At 47.6% G+C, this 18,742-nt stretch overlaps 2 protein-coding genes across 3 annotated transcripts in view; both read left to right on the top strand.

Moving 5' to 3' along the window:
* LOC144499965 (interleukin-1 receptor type 2-like) overlaps positions 1 to 18,742 on the top strand; it is a 1,647,203-nt gene that overhangs the window by 1,027,325 nt on the left and 601,136 nt on the right. The window lies entirely within an intron of this gene.
* Positions 1,420 to 18,742, top strand: part of nup98 (nucleoporin 98 and 96 precursor) — a 101,109-nt gene continuing 83,786 nt past the window's right edge. For both annotated transcript variants that reach the window (XM_078222676.1, XM_078222675.1), the window contains exons 1-4: positions 1,420 to 1,540; positions 9,065 to 9,165; positions 11,417 to 11,521; positions 16,855 to 17,028. In XM_078222676.1, the coding sequence (XP_078078802.1) occupies positions 9,093 to 9,165; positions 11,417 to 11,521; positions 16,855 to 17,028 (352 nt within the window). In that variant the 5' untranslated portion in view covers positions 1,420 to 1,540; positions 9,065 to 9,092. The remainder of the gene's footprint in view (positions 1,541 to 9,064; positions 9,166 to 11,416; positions 11,522 to 16,854; positions 17,029 to 18,742) is intronic.

The raw sequence follows: 18,742 nt of genomic DNA, 5'->3' as shown, positions 1-18,742 counted from the left end.
ACTGCTGCCTCACAGCGCCAGGAACCCGGGTTCGATTCCTGGCTTGGGTCACTGTCTGTGCGGAGTCTGCACATTTTCCCCGTGTCTGCGTGGGTTCCTCTGGGTGCTCCGGTTTCCTCCCGCAGCCTGAAAGACGTGCTGGTTAGGGTGCATTGACCCGAACAGATGTTGGAGTGTGGCAACTAGGGGAATCTCACAGTAACTTCATTGCAGTGTTAATGTAAGCCTTACTTGTGACTAATAAATAAACTTTAGGCCACCTAACCTGGACATGTTTGAACACAGGAGCAATTTAGTATGGCCAGTGCACCTAACCTGCACACCTTTAGACTGTGGGAAACTGGAGCACCCGGAGGAAACCCGCGCAGGCACGGGGAGAACGTGCAGACTCCGCACAGACAGTGACCCAAGGCTGGAATTGAACTGGGCTTGCTGATGCTGTGAGACAGCAGTGCTTACGCCCGTGCTGCCCAAATTTACGATGGCTTCTCTTCCCACTGTCACACTAGTATTTGCTTGGCCCCCTCCTATTTCTCAACGACACCTCAGTGGCATCATCTAAGCATTAGTTTTTTGCATGTTGTCAAAAGTGCAAAGGTGGGTGGGTAGCTACAGAACTGCGGCAGGGTTAAAATGCAGATCATCAGTAGAAGATGGAGGGGCTGAACGGTCTCCCCCCCCTCTGACTGTGTCCCCACATTGTGGGGTTTGGAGGAATTGCCCTTTTAAGAGGCTGTGTGACGTCACTATGATTGACGCGCGCGGGCAGGAACAGGCGGGATGGATTGAATGGACCAATCGGACGTGCCGAAAGGGGCGGGATCCTCCCCGGCGCCCAATCGTAATGAAGGGTGCGCCTGATTGATGTGGGCATCTTTCAAGATGGCCGTGAAGCGACGGCAATGTTTGTTGCTGATCTGGCTCGGCTTTCGCTGCCACTTATTAGCGGATGATGTGCGCACAGTGGGCAGACTGAACCGTAATGATGTCCAACCGCCTGACACTTTTACCACAGAGCGGCTGGAGAGGCCTCGGTTTGCGTACAGCGTCGCCCATTGGCCGCAGTGGGATGATTGACATGGAAATAGACCAATCGGCTCTCGCCCGCTTTGATCGACATGGTTCCTCGCCAATAGAATTGCTGTGTGAATGGGGCGGACATCCGGTGGTTGCTCAACCAATGGGAATGAAGGCTCCTGCTCACCTCCGGCGGTAGGAGGATTGCTGTCCAATCGGGTGAGTGATTCTGTTTGATTGACGTGGTTCCGTCCCGCTCGGAGCGACGTGCGAATGGACCAATGAACAGTCGCCGTTGCTGTGATCGACGGGAAGGGCGACCAATCCGTGCTGCCCGCGCCTCTCGCGGGGGCGGGGCGTGCCGCTGCGTGTGTGGGCGGGGCCTGGCCTACTCCAGTTTGGTCCGGGCGCAGCCGCAGCGAGAAATATTGAAGTGCGCGGCCGGAGCGAGTGAAGCGGCGGCGAAGCGGGGAGCTGTCTGACTGACTGGGCTGGGCTGGTGGACAGGGCAGCGCAACGGGAGGTGAGTGAGACGCCAGACCTGGACCTCGAGGCCGGTGGGAGCGGGCATTACCCCGGGCTCAGCCCTCTGACAGGAGTGGGTGCAGGGCCTGCCCTCCATCTTACAGAGCGGATCCAGGGCAGAGGGGATTAACACAGGCTCTAATTCCCCGGGAGCATTGAGCCCGGGCTGGGCTCCAGTAAAGTCTGGGGCCTCTTTACAATTACACAATTCACATTCCTACAAGTTCCCACTTGTGGCTGAGGCCAGAAGCACTGGGCATCCACATTGGGGAAAATGGAGATACTTCCACTGAAGTTTTTCATCTTGCACTCATCAGGTCAAATTCAAGAATGCCAAATTTCAAACAACCATGACAATTTCTACCACATGAGCCCCGGTAGAAATCCCGCTACGGGGTGGTGATGGTGGCAGATACGATAGCGGTGTTTAAGGCACTTTTAGCTAAGCACATGAATATGCAAGGAATCGAGGGATATGGACCAAGGCAGAAGGGATTAGTTTAATTGGGTGTCATGTTTGGCACAACATCTTGGGCTGAAGGACCTGTTCCTGTGCTGTATTGTTATATGTTCTAGGAACTTTTTTAAATGGAGCATCCTTTTCTTCTGTGATTGTTTGAAATTTGGCAGTCTTGCGTTTATCCTAAAGGGTGCAAAATGAAAAGCTTCAACAACATGTCTCTCTTCAGTGATATTTACGTTCTATATTACCAAGCAGCTGTCGTATATTGCTATACGACAGTCACTGATGAATGCAACAGGGAATTTGGGAGGAACTCCTTTACCCTGAGTGTATGGAACTTGCTACCATAGGAAGTGGTTGGGGTGAAGAGTCTAGAAGTGTATAAGGGGGAAACTGGATAAACAAAGAGAAAAGAATAGAAGGATATGGTGATAGGAGGAGATGAAGAGGGGATGGGAGGAGGCTTGTGTGGACTTTGAACACCGGCAGGGAACAATTGAACTGAACATAAGAACATAAGAAATTAGAGCAGGAGTAGGCCATCTAGCCCCTCGAGCCTGCCCCGCCATTCAATAAGATCATGGCTGATCTGAAGTGGATCAGTTCCACTTACCCGCCTGATCCCTATAGCCCCTAATTCCCTTACCGATCAGGAATCCATCTATCCGTGATTTAAACATATTCAACGAGGTAGCCTCCACCACTTCAGTGGGCAGAGAATTCCAAAGATTCACCACCCTCTGAGAGAAGAAGTTCCTCCTCAACTCTGTCCTAAACTGACCCCCCTTTATTTTGAGGCTGTGCCCTCTAGTTCTAGTTTCCTTTCTAAGTGGAAAGAATCTCTCCATCTCTACCCTATCCAGCCCTTTCATTATCTTATAGGTCTCTATAAGATCCCCCCTCAGCCTTCTAAATTCCAACGAATACAAACCCAATCTGCTCAGTCTCTCCTCATAATCAACACCCCTCATCTCTGGTATCAACCTGGTGAACCTTCTCTGCACTCCCTCCAAGGCCAATATATCCTTCCGCAAATAAGGGGACCAATACTGCACACAGTATTCCAGCTGCGGCCTCACCAATGCCCTGTCAAGCACAACTTTCCCCTCATGAATCCCTGCTGCGTCTGCTTAATCGAACCATTCTTATCCAACCTGAATGTGTTTTTAATGAGTCTCTTCCTAATTCCTCCCCTCTTGTCATTGGCTCATTATAATAAGGAAGAACATTACATGGGGTCGGTGACATAATCAGAAGTAAATAGATGTCAAGCCAGAGGTGGGATCAATAAACAAAAACCGACAATGCTGGAAAATCTCAGGTCTGATGGCATCTACGGGGAGAGAATAGAGCCAAATTTTTGAGTTTAGATGAGCACAAAGGGTCACTCTGACTCAAAACGATGGCTCTATTCTCTCTCCACGGATGCTGTCAGACCTGCTGAGATTTTCCAGCATTTTCTGTTTTCATTTCAGATTCCAGTATCCACAGTATTTTGCCTTTATCTTGGTGGGATCAGTAAAGGGACTTGCAGAAGCAATCATTCGAATGCCAGAGTTTAGAGCCTAGGCAGCTGATGAAAAGCCAACAGTGCAGAGAGGGGATTGTACACGAGGCCAGAGTAAATGGAATGAAGAGGTTAAGGGTACTCCTGGAGTGTAGTCGCAACACACACACTGCAGTGTCTCAATGTGTTCTGATATATAATGGAGCCTGTGTCCTCCACTGTTGTCCCCCTTGGTGTCGAATGGAATTTGAAGAGGATTTGAGTTCTTTGGTGTTTAGCTGGACTCTCATTAGACACAGAATGAATACCAGCTGGATCAGTAGTGATGATACTGAACCACTCTTGGGTTCAAACATCGAAATTCCCATCCAGAGTACATAATGTGCTGTTGCCACCTTTGATGCATCCTTAGAATTGGTGTTCCAACATGGAGGGGTACTGATTTATCACCTGTTTGGTGGGGGGACGGGGGACGGAGTGGGAGTATGTGGTAATCAGCAGGGGGTTACCTTGCCAATGTTTGACTTTGCGCAATGAGACTTCATGGGGTCTGCAGTCAATGTTGAGGACTCCCAGAACAACTCCCTCTTGACTGCTGCCCAGCCCTTTGTCGGGTCTGTGTGGGTCTGCTGGTGGTGGAGAGAACATGATTATTAATGATGATGACGACATAGGACATAGTCATGCTCGAGGAATCACATCTTGCAGACAATTCAAGCCAGGCTGTTATTGACTAGTGTGTGGGACGTCTCTCCCCATTTTGGTACATGCCCCCAGGTGTTGGTGAGGTCTTTGTGGTGTGGACAGGACTGGGTTCCATTGTTATTTCTGGTTCCTCGGTCAATGCCGATAGTCTCTGCCGTTTTATTCTTGTGCAACTTTTCTATATAATTTGTTACAACTGGGTGGCTTGCTGGGCCAGAGAGCAATTGCTGTGGCTCTGGAGTCACACGTAGGCCAGGTCGGGTAAGGACAGCAGATTTCCTTCCCTAAGGGACATGAGTGAACCAGATGGGTTTTTCCGACAATCGATGATGGTTGTCATGGTCATGAAACTAGCTTCATGTCCGATTGAATTGAAATTCTCCAGCTGCGGTGGTGAGTTGATTTCATGTTTCCACAATATTACATTAAGAGTTTTAACAACACCAGGTTAAAGTCCAACAGGTTTATTTGGTAGCAAATGCCATTAGCTTTCGGAGCGCTGCTCCTTCGTCAGATGGAGTGGATATCTGCTCTCAAACAGGGCATACAGAGACACAAAATCAAGTTACAGAATACTGATTAGAATGCGAATCTCTACAGCCAACCAGGTCTTAAAGATACAGACAATGTGGGTGGAGAGAGCATTAAGCACAGGTTAAAGAGATGTGTATTGTCTCCAGACAGGACAGCCAGTGAGATTCTGCTAGTCCAGGAGGCAAGCTGTGGGGTTACTGATAGTGTGACATAAACCCAACATCCCGGTTTAGGCCGTCCTCATGTGTGCGGAACTTGGCTATCAGTTTCTGCTCAGCGACTCTGCGCTGTCATGTGTCGTGAAGGCCGCCTTGGAGAATGCTTACCCGAAGATCAGAGGCTGAATGCCTGTGATCGCTGAAGTGCTCCCCCACAGGGAAAGAACAGTCTTGCCTGGTGATTGTCGAGCGGTGTTCATTCATCCGTTGTCGTAGCGTCTGCATGGTCTCCCCAATGTACCATGCCTCGGGACATCCTTTCCTGCAGCGTATCAAGGAGACAACGTTGGCCGAGTTGCAAGAGTAGGTACCGTGTACCTGGTGGATGGTGTTCTCACATGAGACGATGGCATCCGTGTTGATGATCCGGCACGTCTCGCAGAGGTTGCTGTGGCAGGGTTGTGTGGTGTCGTGGTCACTGTTCTCCTGAAGGCTGGGTAGTTTGCTGCGGACAATGGTCTGTTTGAGGTTGTGCGGTTGTTTGAAGGCAAGGAGTGGGGGTATGGGGATGGCCTTGGCGAGATGTTCGTCTTCATCAATGACATGTTGAAGGCTCTGGAGGAGATGCCGTAGCTTCTCCGCTCCTGGACGACGAAGGGTACTCTGTCCACTGTGTCTGTCTTCTGATCAAGACCTTTGATCCGGACCTTCAGAACACCCTCCGTGCTCTCATCCCACGTACTCCCCGCATTGGAGAGCTCTACTGCCTCCCGAGGATACACAAGGCAAACACACCTGGCCATCCCATCGTATCGGGCAATGGGACCCTGTGCGAGAACCTCTCCGGCTATGTCGAGGGCATCCTGAAACTCATTGTACAAAGAACCCCCAGCTTTTGTCGCGACACTACGGACTTCCAACAGAAACTCAACACACATGGAGCAGTTGAACCAGGAGCACTCCTTGTCACAATGGATGTCTCGGCATTCTACACCAGCATCCCCCACGATGATGGCATTGCTGCAACTGCCTCAGTACTCAACGCCGACAACTGTCAGTTTCCAGATGCAATTTTACAACTCATCCGCTTCATCCTGGACCACAATGTCTTCACCTTCAACAACCAGGTCTTCATCCAGACACAGGGAACAGCCATGGGGACCAAATTCGCACCTCAATATGCCAACATCTTCATGCACAGGTTCGAACAAGACTTCTTCACCGCACAGGACCGTCAGCCAATGCTATACACTAGATACATCGATGACATTTTCTTCCTTTGGACTCACGGTGAACAATTACTGAAACAACTATATGATGACATCAACAAGTTCCATCCCACCATCAGACTCACCATGGACTGCTCTCCGGAATTGGTTGCATTCTTGGACACACGCATCTCCATTAAGGACGGTCACCTCAGCACCTCACGGTACCGCAAGCCCACAGATAACCTCACGATGCTCCACTTCTCCAGCTTCCACCCTAAACACGTTAAAGAAGCCATCCCCTACAGACAAGCCCTCCGTATTCACAGGATCTGCTCGGATGAGGAGGATCGCAACAGACACCTCCAGACGCTGAAAAATTCCCTCATAAGAACAGGATATGGCGCTCGACTCATCGATCGACAGTTCCGACGTGCCACAGCGAAAAACCGCACCGACCTCCTCAGAAGACAAACACGGGACACGGTGGACAGAGTACCCTTCGTCGTCCAGTACTTCCCCGGAGCGGAGAAGCTACGGCATCTCCTCCGGAGCCTTCAACATGTCATTGATGAAGACGAACATCTCGCCAAGGCCATCCCCACACCCCCACTTCCTGCCTTCAAACAACCGCACAACCTCAAACAGACCATTGTCCGCAGCAAACTACCCAGCCTTCAGGAGAACAGTGACCACAACACCACACAACCCTGCCACAGCAACCTCTGCAAGACGTGCCGGATCATCAACACGGATGCCATCATCTCACGTGAGAACACCATCTACCAGGTACACGGTACCTACTCTTGCAACTCGGCCAACGTTGTCTCCCTGATACGCTGCAGGAAAGGATGTCCCGAGGTATGGTACATTGGGGGAAACCATGCAGACGCTACGACAACGGATGAATGAACACCGCTCGACAATCACCAGACAAGACTGTTCTCTTCCTGTGGGGGAGCACTTCAGCGGTCACGGACATTCAGTCTCTGATCTTTGGGTAAGCGTTCTCCAAGGCGGCCTTCACGACACACGACAGCGCAGAGTCGCTGAGCAGAAACTGATAGCCAAGTTCCGCACACATGAGGACGGTTTAAACGGGATGTTGGGTTTATGTCACACTATCTGTAACCCCCACAGCTTGCCTCCTGGACTAGCAGAATCTCACTGGCTGTCCTGTCTGGAGACAATACACATCTCTTTAACCTGTGCCTAATGCTCCCTCCATTCACATTGTCTGTATCTTTAAGACTTGATTAGCTGTAAAGATTCGCATTCTAATCAGTATTCTGTAACTTGATTTTGTGTCTCTGTGCCCTGTTTGAGAGCACATTTCCACTCCACCTGACGAAGGAGCAGCGCTCCGAAAGCTAATGGCATTTGCTACCAAATAAACCTGTTGGACTTTAACCTGGTGTTGTTAAAACTCTTACTGTGTTTACCCCAGTCCAACGCCGGCATCTCCACATCATGTCTACAATATTAGTCAGGGCACCTGGATCAGTCGCCCAGTATCATTGCCAATGGGAATGGTAGTATAGTGGTAGCTGTGCACTGTTTTAAGATCTGAAATTCCTCCTGTAATGTAATGTTTATTTATTCGTCACAAGTAGGCTTACATTAACACTGCAATGAAGTTACTGTGAAAATCCCCTAGTTGCCACACTCTGATACCTGTGCAGGTACACTGAGGAAGAATTTACTGTAGCCAATACACCTAACCAGCACATCGTCTCCTCCTCCTCCTCTACTCTCAGTTTCACCTTTCTTAACACCTCTAACTAGCTCTGCTTTAGAATCTACCTGCACTCACTGACTCGGTGTCCATTCATTTCAGCTTGCACCACTCTGAGGCTCTCGATCTGTTTTTCTGACTCCAGGGCCATTATAATTTGACAATGTTGAATTTGAGAATGTATTGTAGAATCCCTACAGTGCAGAAGAAGCCATTTGACTCATCAAGTCTGCACTGACCCTCTGACAGACTATCTTACCGAAGCCCCCTCGCTCTCCCTATCCTTGTAAACTCTCACATTTATCCCGCTAATTCTCCTAATCTTCACATCTTTGGACTGTGGGAGGAAACCAGAGCACCCGGAGGAAACCCACACAGACACGGGGAGAACGTGCAGACTCCACACAGACAGTGATCCTAGGCTGGAATTTTTTTTTGTGTTTATATCCAATTCAGTCCAATCAAAGTCTCAGCAAGTGAGACATTCCCGATCCAAGCTGACAAGACAGGCTCACCATTTCCTGTCTTGGGTTTGATCTCCATGATCCAAGCTGATTGGAGCAGGCATTGCACCTCTTCCAAGGCTTGATCTCATTTGCATCTTAGCCAAAAGGTCGAGCTGCCGCTTTAAAAAATTGCTTCAAATGAAGCCTCCGTGTAACCGCATGACTTCAACCAATTGCAGCACAGCAAAACTACACTTGATCTTAGCCAAAAGGCCAATTGAACCTGGATCCCTGGTGCTGCGAGGCAGCAGTGCTAACTGCTGTGCCACCCGTAAACTAGGAAACATGCTAGCCCATTCACTCTAACTAGAGTATGAGAAATAGGAGCAGGATTGGACCTTTCCAATCATGGCTGACCTTGGGCTTCAGTTCCATTTTCCCACCTCTTCCCCATATCCCTTAATTCCCTGAGAACTCAATCTGTCTATTTGCCGCAACTCTGAGCCCTTATCTTGTGTGGAATCTTATCGAATGCCTGATGGATTGCAATGCTTTACATATGACTTTTTAAACGATTCCCCTGGTAACAGATCTATACCTAACAGACAGACTGCAAATTTGAAGAGAGAATTCTCATGTTCAATGTTGTTCATGTGCCAGAGGGAGACTCGGTTGATATTTTGTCCAGTGTTGGTTAGAGTTTGTTATATCACCCAAACATGGTTCTAGGTGATTGATTTCTGTGTTGTTCTGTTTCTCTCCGCAGTTGCCTGCGATCTTCGTAATCTGGCAAGATGTTTAATAAGTCACAGTTTGGCACGCCCCCCTTTGGCAACACCGGCTTCACCACGTCGGCATTTGGACAAAGTAAGTTGGCTGTTTTGTGTTTGGGAAGTGGCAAAATGAGCATTAACTGTCCAGTTAAATCCCCAACCCAGACCACAAAGTGTGGGTACTACGGTTACAATTTAAACCAGACTGGGTCAGGACTGCGGTCCCCCTCCCCAAGAGACCCCAATTAGACTGCTGGGTCTTCACAATCCCGTGGCCAACCAGTGAGTCTGATATTAAAGCTCCGTATCAGCTGTGCAGTAACCTGAGAGCACTCGCACAGGTCACTCGGACCCACTGCGCACAGGTGTACTGTGGTCTGAAATGTCAAGGTACCCCAGCATACTGAACTGTCCATGCAGCACTCAATGGAAACTGTAGTGAGGGGATATTGTCTGGGAGGTCACATCTTTCATAGAGCACAAACTGTGTTGGGCATAACTGGTCCAAACTCTCTCCATCTAACCGCACCAGGATAACCAAGTATTTTCCCTGTGTAATTAAATGTAGCAGTGTTTTTACATGGAATGTGGGGTTAGGAGTGGAATAATGAGACATTCCCACAGGTGCCGCTTACTGTCTCTCACTAGGTTTTGTTTTTTGCATGTGTTCTGACCTGTGATGTAGACCAGGGTAGGCCAGCTACTCGAGGGCTGAGCAACAAGACATCGTCTCAGTGTAAATTCTGGAGGTGTTGGGCAGCAAGTAGGTAGAGAGTGAATTCTTGGCCCATCTATGTCTGACTGGCAAGGCTGCCATTTGCCCATCCCTAGTTGCCCTGAGAAGGTGGCAGTGGGCAGCTGGTAGGTTTGATGCAACCAAATGACTGCCAAACCCCATCAGAAGGCAGTGAAGAATCCGCCATGTTAGTGCGTGACTGGAGTCAATTAACCCAGCCTGGGTAAGGACATCACGTTCCCTTCCTGTAGCACAAGAAAGGAATAGGGGCTGGCCATTTGGCCCCTCCAGCCTGCTGTGCCATGCAGTAAGATCATGGCTGATCCTGATCTCGATTCCACTTTCCCATCCTGCTCCCATATCCCTTCATTTCCTTAGTGCCCAAAAATCGATGGATCTCTGTCTTGAACATCCACAGCTGAGGTGAAGAATTCCAAAGGAATGTCTCCTCATTTCTGTCCTAAATGGCTGACCCCTTCATCTGATACTGCAGCAGGGGCTAACAGCCTCTTTCTCAGCATCTACCCTGTCAGACTATCTCACAATCTTGTGTGTTTCAATGAGAGTCCTCTCATTCTGCTAAAAATCCAGTGTGTATCAGCACGTTCTACTCCATCTTTCAGAACAGTCTCTCCGTTCCAAAATTAATCTTATGAACCTTCTCTCGAAGGCAAGTTGATGCTTCCTTGGGTAAAGAGACCAGCCCTGTAAGCTAAAGGACAGTAATGATAAGGTTGACATTTTAGATCAGTCTGGTCACTCATCTGATGAAGGGGCCGTGCTCCGAAAGCTTGTGGCTTTTGCTACCAAATAACCCTGTTGGACTTTAACCTGGTGTTGTGAGACTTCTTACTGTGCTTACCCCAGACCAACGCCGGCATCTCCACGTCATCACTTATCCTGCTGTCAGATTTTCTGCCCAAATTTATTTAAAACTGAAATTGAAATTCTCAAGCTGCCTAGCTGGGAAATGAGCTTGTGTTCTCAGAATTAATCCGTTCAGTGACGTAACCACGACAACCAGATCTGATTGCCTCCCTGCTCCTGGGGTGTGGGTCAGGTCACAGGGTTCCTTTTAGTGCAAGAGGCAGCCTGGGTTGAAAAAGTGGGAAGTGGGATTGAGTTAAATCTGCTGGTGCTGTTAGCAGGGTTAGACTTGAAAACCTGTAGGTTGGAGTGGCAACGCAAGTTCAGAACTCTCTTCTTTCAGGCTCCACCTTTCTCTCTTTTCTCGGATGGATGGAAGCAAAGTTTCTCCTTATCCGCCCCCCCAAAAAAGATTCTTTTGCCAATTAGCTTAAATCTGTGTCTGGGCTTACCGACCGCTGGAAACACACTGTCATAGAGTCATAGACCGCTGTCTTTACTCAAACTCCCATTACACTTTGCTCTAAGGAATCAGTCCCAGGTTCTATTGGAATTCTCCACGTGGAAGAGCTGTGGATGCTCAGTTGTTGAGTTAGTTGAGAATTTTGGATATGAAGGGACTTGTGCGATTAGGAGATGGGGTGGGGGAAGTGGCGATGAGGTTGAGTGCAGGCTGGAGGGAGTGTGTGGCCCCGTTCACTCCAGAGCAGGAAGCTAAAGCCCTGTGATTTCCTGTTCTCAGACACGGCTACTCCAGGGTTTGGTGGATTTGGTGCTACGACGGCCGGATTTGGTGCAGCCACGAATGCTGGTGGTGGACTTTTTGGAAGCACTCAAAACAAACCAGGTAAGGAGTGGATTGTCATTCTGCTTCCTGCTAACCTTTGATTTTGTTTCTTTTGGACCGTGGACAGAAAAAAGCATTTCTATTGCGAACTCCGGATCATTCCAAACAGTTAGTTAATTTATGGGATGTGGGCATAGTTGGCTAGGCCAGCATTTATTGCCCATATATATTTGCTCTCGAGAAGGTGGTGAACTTTCTTGAACCACTGCGGTCCCTGAGGTGTGGGTACACCCACAGTGCGCCTCAGTTCAGTCAAGGAAGGACTTTTGGAAGTGTGGCCATTATTGTAATGTAGGAAACACAGTGACTGATTTGAACACAGGAAAATCATTAGAATGGTACAGCGCAGAGGACAATTCGATTCATCATGTCCATGCAGACTCTCTGAAGGAACATCTCAGCTAGTGCCTTTTCCCCCGGCACCACACACTCTTCCTTTTTTTTTCAGGTAACAGCCTAATTCTCTCCTGAATGCCTCGATTGAACCTTCCTCCAGCACACTCAGGCAGTGCGTTTCAGACCCTAACCACTCGCCCTGGGGAAAGTTATCCTCTCGTGTCTCTATTGCTGCTTCTATCAGTTACCGTAATCTGTTTTCTGGTTCTTGATTCTTCCACTAATGGGAAAGGTTCAATCTGTCTACTTTGTCCAAACCCTTTACGATATCTCTATTAAATCTCCCCTCAACCTTCTCCACAAAAAGAGCCCTTCAGCCCATCATGTCTGTGTCAGCCATCAAGCACCTATCTATTCTAATCCCATTTTCCAGCACTTGCTTTGCATCCTTGTAGTCTATGATGTTTCACTTGCTCATCTAACTGCTTCTTAAATATTGTGAGGAATATTGATTGGAACCTTTGTAGGTCAAATAGTTTGGATGGGGCAGTTTTTGTGCAGTGTGTGCGGGAGGGTTTCCTGACACAATATGTGGATGGGCCGACTAGAGGTGAGGCCACATTGGATTTGGTACTGGGAAATGAACCGGGCCAAGTGTTGGATTTGGTTGTGGGAGAGCAATTTGGAGATAGTGACCACAATTCGGTGTCTTTTGTTATTGCAATGGAGAGGGATAGGGCCGTACGGCAGGGCAAGGTTTACAATTGGGGGAGGGGTAATTATGATGCGATTAGGCAAGAATTAGGGGGCATAAGTTGGGAACAGAAACTGTCAGAGAAAGGAACTAATGAAAAGTGGAACTTTTTCAAGGAACAAATACTGGATGTCCTTGATAGGTATGTTCCTGTCAGGCAGGGAGGAAATGGCCGAGTGAGGGAACCATGGTTCACAAAAGAGGTGGAATGTCTTGTGAAAAGGAAGAGGGAAGCTTATGTAGGGATGAGGAAACAAGGTTCAGATGGCTCGATTGAGGGTTACAAGTTAGCAAGGAATGAGCTGAAAAAGGGGCTTAGGAGAGCTAGGAGGGGACATGAGAAGTCCTTGGCGGGTCGGATCAAGGAAAACCCCAAGGCTTTTTACTCTTATGTGAGGAATAAAAGAATGACCAGGGTGAGGTTAGGGCCGGTCAAGGACAGTAGTGGGAACTTGTGTATGGAGTCAGTAGAGATAGGCGAGGTGATGAATGAATACTTTTCTTCAGTGTTCACCAAGGAGAGGGGCCATGTTTTTGAGGAAGAGAAGGTGTTACAGGCTAATAGGCTGGAGGAAATAGATGTTCGGAGGGAGGATGTCTTGGCAGTTTTGAATAAACTGAAGGTCGATAAGTCCCCTGGGCCTGATGAAATGTATCCTAGGATTCTGTGGGAGGCAAGGGATGAGATTGCAGAGCCTTTGGCGTTGATCTTTGGGTCCTCGCTGTCCACGGGGATGGTGCCAGAGGACTGGAGAATGGCGAATGTTGTTCCTCTGTTTAAGAAAGGGAATAGAAATGACCCTGGTAATTATAGACCGGTTAGTCTTACTTCGGTGGTTGGTAAATTGATGGAAAGGGTCCTTAGGGATGGGATTTACGACCATTTAGAAAGATGCGGATTAATCCGAGATAGTCAGCACGGATTCGTGAAGAGCAAGTCGTGCCTCACAAATTTGATAGAATTTTTTGAGGAGGTAACTAAGTGTGTTGATGAAGGTAGGGCAGTTGATGTCATATACATGGATTTTAGTAAGGCGTTTGATAAGGTCCCCCATGGTCGGCTTATGATGAAAGTGAGGAGGTGTGGGATAGAGGGAAAGTTGGCCGATTGGATAGGTAACTGGCTGTCTGACCGAAGACAGAGGGTGGTGGTCGATGGAAAATTTTCGGATTGGAGGCAGGTTGCTAGCGGTGTGCCGCAGGGATCAGTGCTTGGTCCTCTGCTCTTTGTGATTTTTATTAATGACTTAGAGGAGGGGGCTGAAGGGTGGATCAGTAAATTTGCTGATGACCCCAAGATTGGTGGAGTAGTGGATGAGGTGGAGGGCTGTTGTAGGCTGCAAAGAGACATAGATAGGATGCAAAGCTGGGCTGAAAAATGGCAAATGGAGTTTAACCCTGATAAATGTGAGGTGATTCATTTTGGTAGGACAAATTTAAATGTGGATTACAGGGTCAAAGGTAGGGTTCTGAAGACTGTGGAGGAACAGAGAGATCTTGGGGTCCATATCCACAGATCTCTAAAGGTTGCCAGTCAAGTGGATAGAGCTGTGAAGAAGGCCTATAGTGTGTTAGCTTTTATTAACAGGGGGTTGGAGTTTAAGAGCCGTGGGGTTATGCTGCAACTGTACAGGACCTTGGTGAGACCACATTTGGAATGTTGTGTGCAGTTCTGGTCACCTCACTATAAGAAGGATGTGGAAGCGCTGGAAAGAGTGCAGAGGAGATTTACCAGGATGCTGCCTGGTTTGGAGGGTAGGTCATATGAGGAAAGGTTGAGGGAGCTAGGGCTGTTCTCTCTGGAGCGGAGGAGGCTGAGGGGAGACTTAATAGAGGTTTATAAAATGATGAAGGGGATAGATAGAGTGAACGTTCAAAGACTATTTCCTCGGGTGGATGGAGCTATTACAAGGGGGCATAACTATAGGGTTCGTGGTGGGAGATACAGGACGGATATCAGAGGTAGGTTCTTTACGCAGAGAGTGGTTGGGGTGTGGAATGGACTGCCTGCAGTGATAGTGGCGTCAGACACTTTAGAAACATTTAAGCGGTTATTGGATAGGCACATGGAGCACACCAGGATGATGGGGAGTGGGATAGCTTGATCTTGGTTTCAGATAAAGCTCAGCACAACATCGTGGGCCGAAGGGCCTGTTCTGTGCTGTACTGTTCTATGTTCTATGATTCTCGCCTCTACCACCTCTCTTCTCTCTCTCTCTCTCCCCCACCCCTCCCCCCCAAATGTTATTTGGCTCCAGTAGTTTTGACCCTTCTAAGGAAAAATGTTTCTTCCTATCTACCCTATCTGTGTCCCTCATAATTTTGTACACCTTGATCAGGTTCCTCCCTCAGCCTGCACTCTAAGGAAAAGAACCCCAGCCTTTGTTCACAGCTGAAACACTCCATCGTAGGCAACATCCTGGTGAATGTCTTCAGCACCCTCTCTAAGTGCAACCACATATTTCCAATAGTGCAGCAGCCAGAACTGCTCTAGCTGTGGCCTAATAAGCATTTTATACAGCTCCATCATAACCTCCCTGCTCTTATATTCTGCATGTTATCTAACTGTCCTCCCGCCTTTCAGGGATCTATGGACACGTACCCTAAAGTCCCTCTGATTCTCTGTACTTCCTAGCATCCTACCATTCATTGTGTATTCCCTTGTCTTGTTAATCCTCCCAATATGCATCCTTGCACTTTTCAGGGTTAAGTTCCATTTGCCACTGTTCTGTGCATCTGATCAGCCCGTCTATATCACCCTGTAATCCAAGGCTTTCCTCCTCACCACTTACACACGTTCAATTTTTGTCATCTGTTAACTTGCTGATCATACCTCCCACATTCACATCTCGATCATTAATATGCACTACCAACCGCAAGGGCTGCAGCACCGATCCCTGTAATACACCACTGGACACAGACTTCCAGTCACGAAAACCAGTTCTGACCATCACCCTCTGTGTCCTGCCACTAAGCCAGTTTTGGATCCGAATTGCCCTGGATCCCATGGGCTCTTAGCTTCTTGACCAGTCTCCCATGTGGTACCTTGTCAAAAGTCTTATTGAAGTCTATATAATTCTATATAATTCTATGATTTCTATGAAAGCTACATCAGCTGCAGTGCTAGTCACCTCCTGGAAAAATTTAACCAAATGTTTTCTTAAGATGTGATTCTTCTCCCTATTTTGGTGTGGACCTGGAGTCATGTAAGCTAGACTGGATAAGGGTTGGCAGAATTCTGTCCCTGGATATCAGTGAAGAGTTGGGTTTTTGTCAAGATGCCAGCTATGGGTAATAGTCTTGCCTCTTGAATCAGAAGGTTGTGAGTTCAAATCTCACTCCACAAAATATAGGTTCTCAGTGCAGTACTAAGGAAGTTCCTGTGTACTGTCAAAGAGACAGCCTTTCAGGTGAGTGTAGGACCATGGCCCTGTCTGCCCTCTGGGTATCACAGAATCCCTACAGTGCAGAAGGAGTAGGGCACAATTGGAAAGAAAGAACTTGTGCTTTTTTGCATTTTTCACAACTTCAAGACGCCCCAAAGCACTGTAACCACTGTTGTAGTTTTCACACAGCAATCTCTTGCAAACAAGGGTGATGATCTGTTTTTTGAGTGTTTGAGGGATTGGCAAGAGAATAGGAAAATCTCCTCTTCTTTCAAACAGTGCCTGCACTGACAACAATCTGACGACCCAGGTCCTATCCCCATAATCCCATATATTGACCCTACTCATCCCCCTGACGCTAAGGAGCAATTTAGCATGGCCAGTCAACTTAACCTGCACATCTTTTGACAATGGGAGGAAATCGGAACACCTGGAGGAAACCCACACGTACGCAGGGAGAACATGCAAACTCTACACAGTCACCTGAAGCTGGAATTGAACGTGGGTCCGTAGCGCTGTGAGGCAGCAGTGCTAACCACTGTGTCACCACTGCTGCCAATAAAATAAAAGATCCCTGAGCACTGTTTGAAAGAAGAGCAGGAGATTTTCCTATTCTCTTGCCAATCCCTGAAACACTCAAAAAACAGATCATCACCCCTGTTTGCGAGAGATTGCTGTGTGAAAACTACAACAGTGGTTATAGTGCTTTGGGGTGTCTTGAAGTTGTGAAAAATGCAAAAAAGCACAAGTTCTTTCCAATAGTAAATTTTGTTTCTGATTAAGCACAAACTCATCAACTGTACATCAGACTTCCTCTATTGTCAAACCCACTAATGCCTTGCTTATCTTCTTTCCAGGGGGGCTGTTCGGCTCCAATAGTTTTGGGCAGCCGGCAACATCATCCACAAATGCCGGCTTTGGTTTTGGCACGTCGACGTCCAACAGCCTGTTTGGGGGCACAAGCACCGGCCTCTTCTCCAATCAGCAGAGCAATGCCTTCACGCAGAGCAAGCCTGCCGGAGGCTTTGGAAGTAAGCATGGCTTTTGTCCGGCATTGGAGAACAATGAGGGCAGATTTAACTTGTGTTTGATTACTGCGTGTAACCGTAAGGCAGCACTGCGGTATCAGAGACACACGGCATCTCAAATGTGCCCTGCTTTGGATATTCATTTGAACATTACTGGTCCTATGCCTGGAGTTCTCCCAGCGCATCACTGCAGCTTCCCTTCCTCAGCTAACTGCCTTAGGGAGACTTGGTCATCTTGCTGGGTTTTATTGCATGCCAGGTGACTGCACAGTTGGCAGATAGATGCTCACTACACAATCTGTTTTATGTGAAGAGCTGCAGCATGCCTGGTATGTGCTGTGTAAACTCGAGGCTTTCCTCGTCTGGTAAAAGTGGCAGGCCGAATTTACTGTTCAGACGTGGCTCAATGTCTCAACTCTCGGTCAGGAAGTCATGAGTTCAAGTCCCAAATGTTATATAGTTAAAAGGGTTGCATTAATGAATTAAGGGCTAATCACATGATCTAATGGTGATGTCATTAGGGTGTCACCACAGGCTTCTGTTTTACTTTTGGTTTGTACCCTGTGCAGAGAACATCTCTTCCAATAAACCTATTGTATGTTAGTTTGAATCGATGCGTGCAAACCACAGCCTTTTCTCTTTGTAAAACCCATAACCCTAACATAGGTAGGACATTATGCAAAAGGCAAACCATTGACAAGTTGGGATTTTGTTTCATCGAGGAACATTGGGAAAAGATCCTAAGTAGAAGACAAAATCACAGGGTCCTTGCAGTTCAAATATTAGAAAACTGGGAAGAAGCAACAACAGGTTTAAAGATTGAAGTGCCAATGTAGGAAGACTCGAGAAAAAAAGCTCTCTTTGTGGTTTTAAGAGGGTTTTTTTTATATCAGAGAAAGGCGAGTTTCCAGGCAATATCTTGCCTATTTGAAAAGAGCGGCGTTTTGCTATACGGCTGGGGTCGTTTGAGAAAGGATATATTGAGTCAGCAGTCTCCAGATTGAAAAGGGGGTACTGTAGAGACACACTAAATATACTGAGCTGTCTTGAGTCCCTAGTGCCTTTGCCTGCAAAAGAAATGATGGGTCAGTTAGGATCCATAGGGCCTTTCAATTAAAATGAATCATGGAGTTTCTATGTGAAGCATTTTCAGAACTTTGTATGAGAAAATAAAATTGCAGAAATCTTCTTGAACCAGTTTTAATTTGCTCCGGAACTTGATTCAAGCAGCAAAGCCAGGAACCAAAACTTGCGATGACTTGACAAAGATCCTTGAAGAGTATTACTCTCCAAAGACACTGAATTGTGGAATGGTTTAGGTTCCACTGAAGGAATCAAGTGGAAGATGAGAGCATCGCTCAGTTTGTGGCAACCTTAAAAAGGCTGGCACAACATTAGAAGCTGCTCTTCGAGGTCGTCCAGTTTGTGGTCTGCAAAATGAGGCTGTCCAAAGAAGATTGCTTACTGAACATGCTTTGACTTTAAAGACAGCAGTAGCAATCGCAGTGTCGATGGAACTGGCTGCTAAAGAGAGTTCAGAATTTAGTGCAGGAATGAAGATCCACAAGTTGGGAACTGCCCATAAGTCAAAACAGCAACAAGCATGCAGTGAGTGAATGCTGGAGCAAGGATGGTCAATGGAAGAATTGTGGCAAAATGGGTCACATTGCAAAAGCTTGTTGGACTAGACCAGCTTCCCCTGAGAAGAATATTGCGA

Source organism: Mustelus asterias, chromosome 10 (assembly GCF_964213995.1).
Source record: "Mustelus asterias chromosome 10, sMusAst1.hap1.1, whole genome shotgun sequence".
In the NCBI taxonomy this organism is placed as follows: domain Eukaryota; kingdom Metazoa; phylum Chordata; class Chondrichthyes; order Carcharhiniformes; family Triakidae; genus Mustelus; species Mustelus asterias.
This window is presented reverse-complemented; position numbering and strand designations above follow the sequence as displayed.